This window comes from Osmerus mordax, chromosome 5 (genome assembly GCF_038355195.1).
Source record: "Osmerus mordax isolate fOsmMor3 chromosome 5, fOsmMor3.pri, whole genome shotgun sequence".
Lineage (NCBI taxonomy): Eukaryota > Metazoa > Chordata > Actinopteri > Osmeriformes > Osmeridae > Osmerus > Osmerus mordax.
The window spans coordinates 4,263,728-4,264,668 of record NC_090054.1 but is presented as its reverse complement, the minus strand read 5'-3'; the positions used below and the strand labels follow the sequence as shown (position 1 = coordinate 4,264,668).

General features: G+C 50.7%; 1 protein-coding gene across 1 annotated transcript; it reads left to right on the top strand.

Annotated features, from left to right (window-relative positions):
• Positions 1–327: 327 nt before the first annotated feature.
• LOC136942707 (histone H2A) lies at positions 328–734 on the top strand. Its single transcript, XM_067235677.1, has one exon. The coding sequence runs from the start codon at positions 328–330 to the stop codon at positions 712–714; it is 387 nt and encodes a 128-aa protein (XP_067091778.1). The 3' UTR covers positions 715–734.
• The last annotated feature ends 207 nt before the right edge of the window (positions 735–941 follow it).

Below are 941 nucleotides of genomic sequence, written 5' to 3'. Positions count from 1 at the left end.
AGCGTCTGCTAAATGAATACATGTAAATGTATAGTGGTCTTTGCATTAATTCATCCATCCATGCCACATTAATGTATGTGATTGGCGCCTTAAAGGAGGAGCGACTGGATGAACAAAGAGAGGTGAGGAGGGTGGGTAGACGAGACGACAAAACGCGCCTTCTGCGGGAGAGAGATTGGCTCCACCCCCAAGTTTGTCGCCACCTACGATTGGATCAAGACCCAACCGACATTGTGACCAATGAAAGCGTTTACCATCAGCTAGCCTATAAAGTCTGTACTCCGTCAGACGCTTTACACTTCTCGTTTGAACAGAAATATCAGGAAGATGAGCGGAAGAGGCAAAACCGGAGGCAAAGCCAGGGCTAAGGCCAAGACCAGGTCATCCCGCGCCGGGCTCCAGTTTCCCGTGGGTCGTGTCCACAGACTTCTCCGCAAGGGCAACTATGCGCAGCGTGTTGGAGCTGGCGCACCCGTCTACCTAGCAGCCGTGCTCGAGTACCTCACTGCTGAGATCCTGGAGTTGGCCGGCAACGCGGCTCGTGACAACAAGAAGACTCGTATCATTCCCCGTCACCTGCAGCTGGCCGTCCGCAACGACGAGGAGCTCAACAAACTCCTCGGTGGCGTTACGATCGCTCAAGGTGGAGTGCTGCCCAATATCCAGGCGGTGCTTCTCCCCAAGAAGACCGAGAAGGCCGTTAAGGCCAAGTAAAGACTAAACCTTGGTTTCACTTTCCCCAAAGGCTCTTTTAAGAGCCACCCACTACACTCTTCAAAAGCGCATTGTCTTTCCATTCTTATCAAGTTTGGTGGACTCTTTAAAGGAAAGCTACAATACATATATAAACCAAGACTTATAGCCACACTGAAACCCATTCATTAAGTTCCGCCACTAAACCTAAATGTTTTACTGTGCTGCTCAAGCTGCATGTCCGCGTA

Bases quoted from the DNA above. Each gene is read 5' to 3' on its own strand.
- LOC136942707 (XM_067235677.1), top strand. From the start codon at position 328: ATGAGCGGAAGAGGCAAAACCGGAGGCAAAGCCAGGGCTAAGGCCAAG.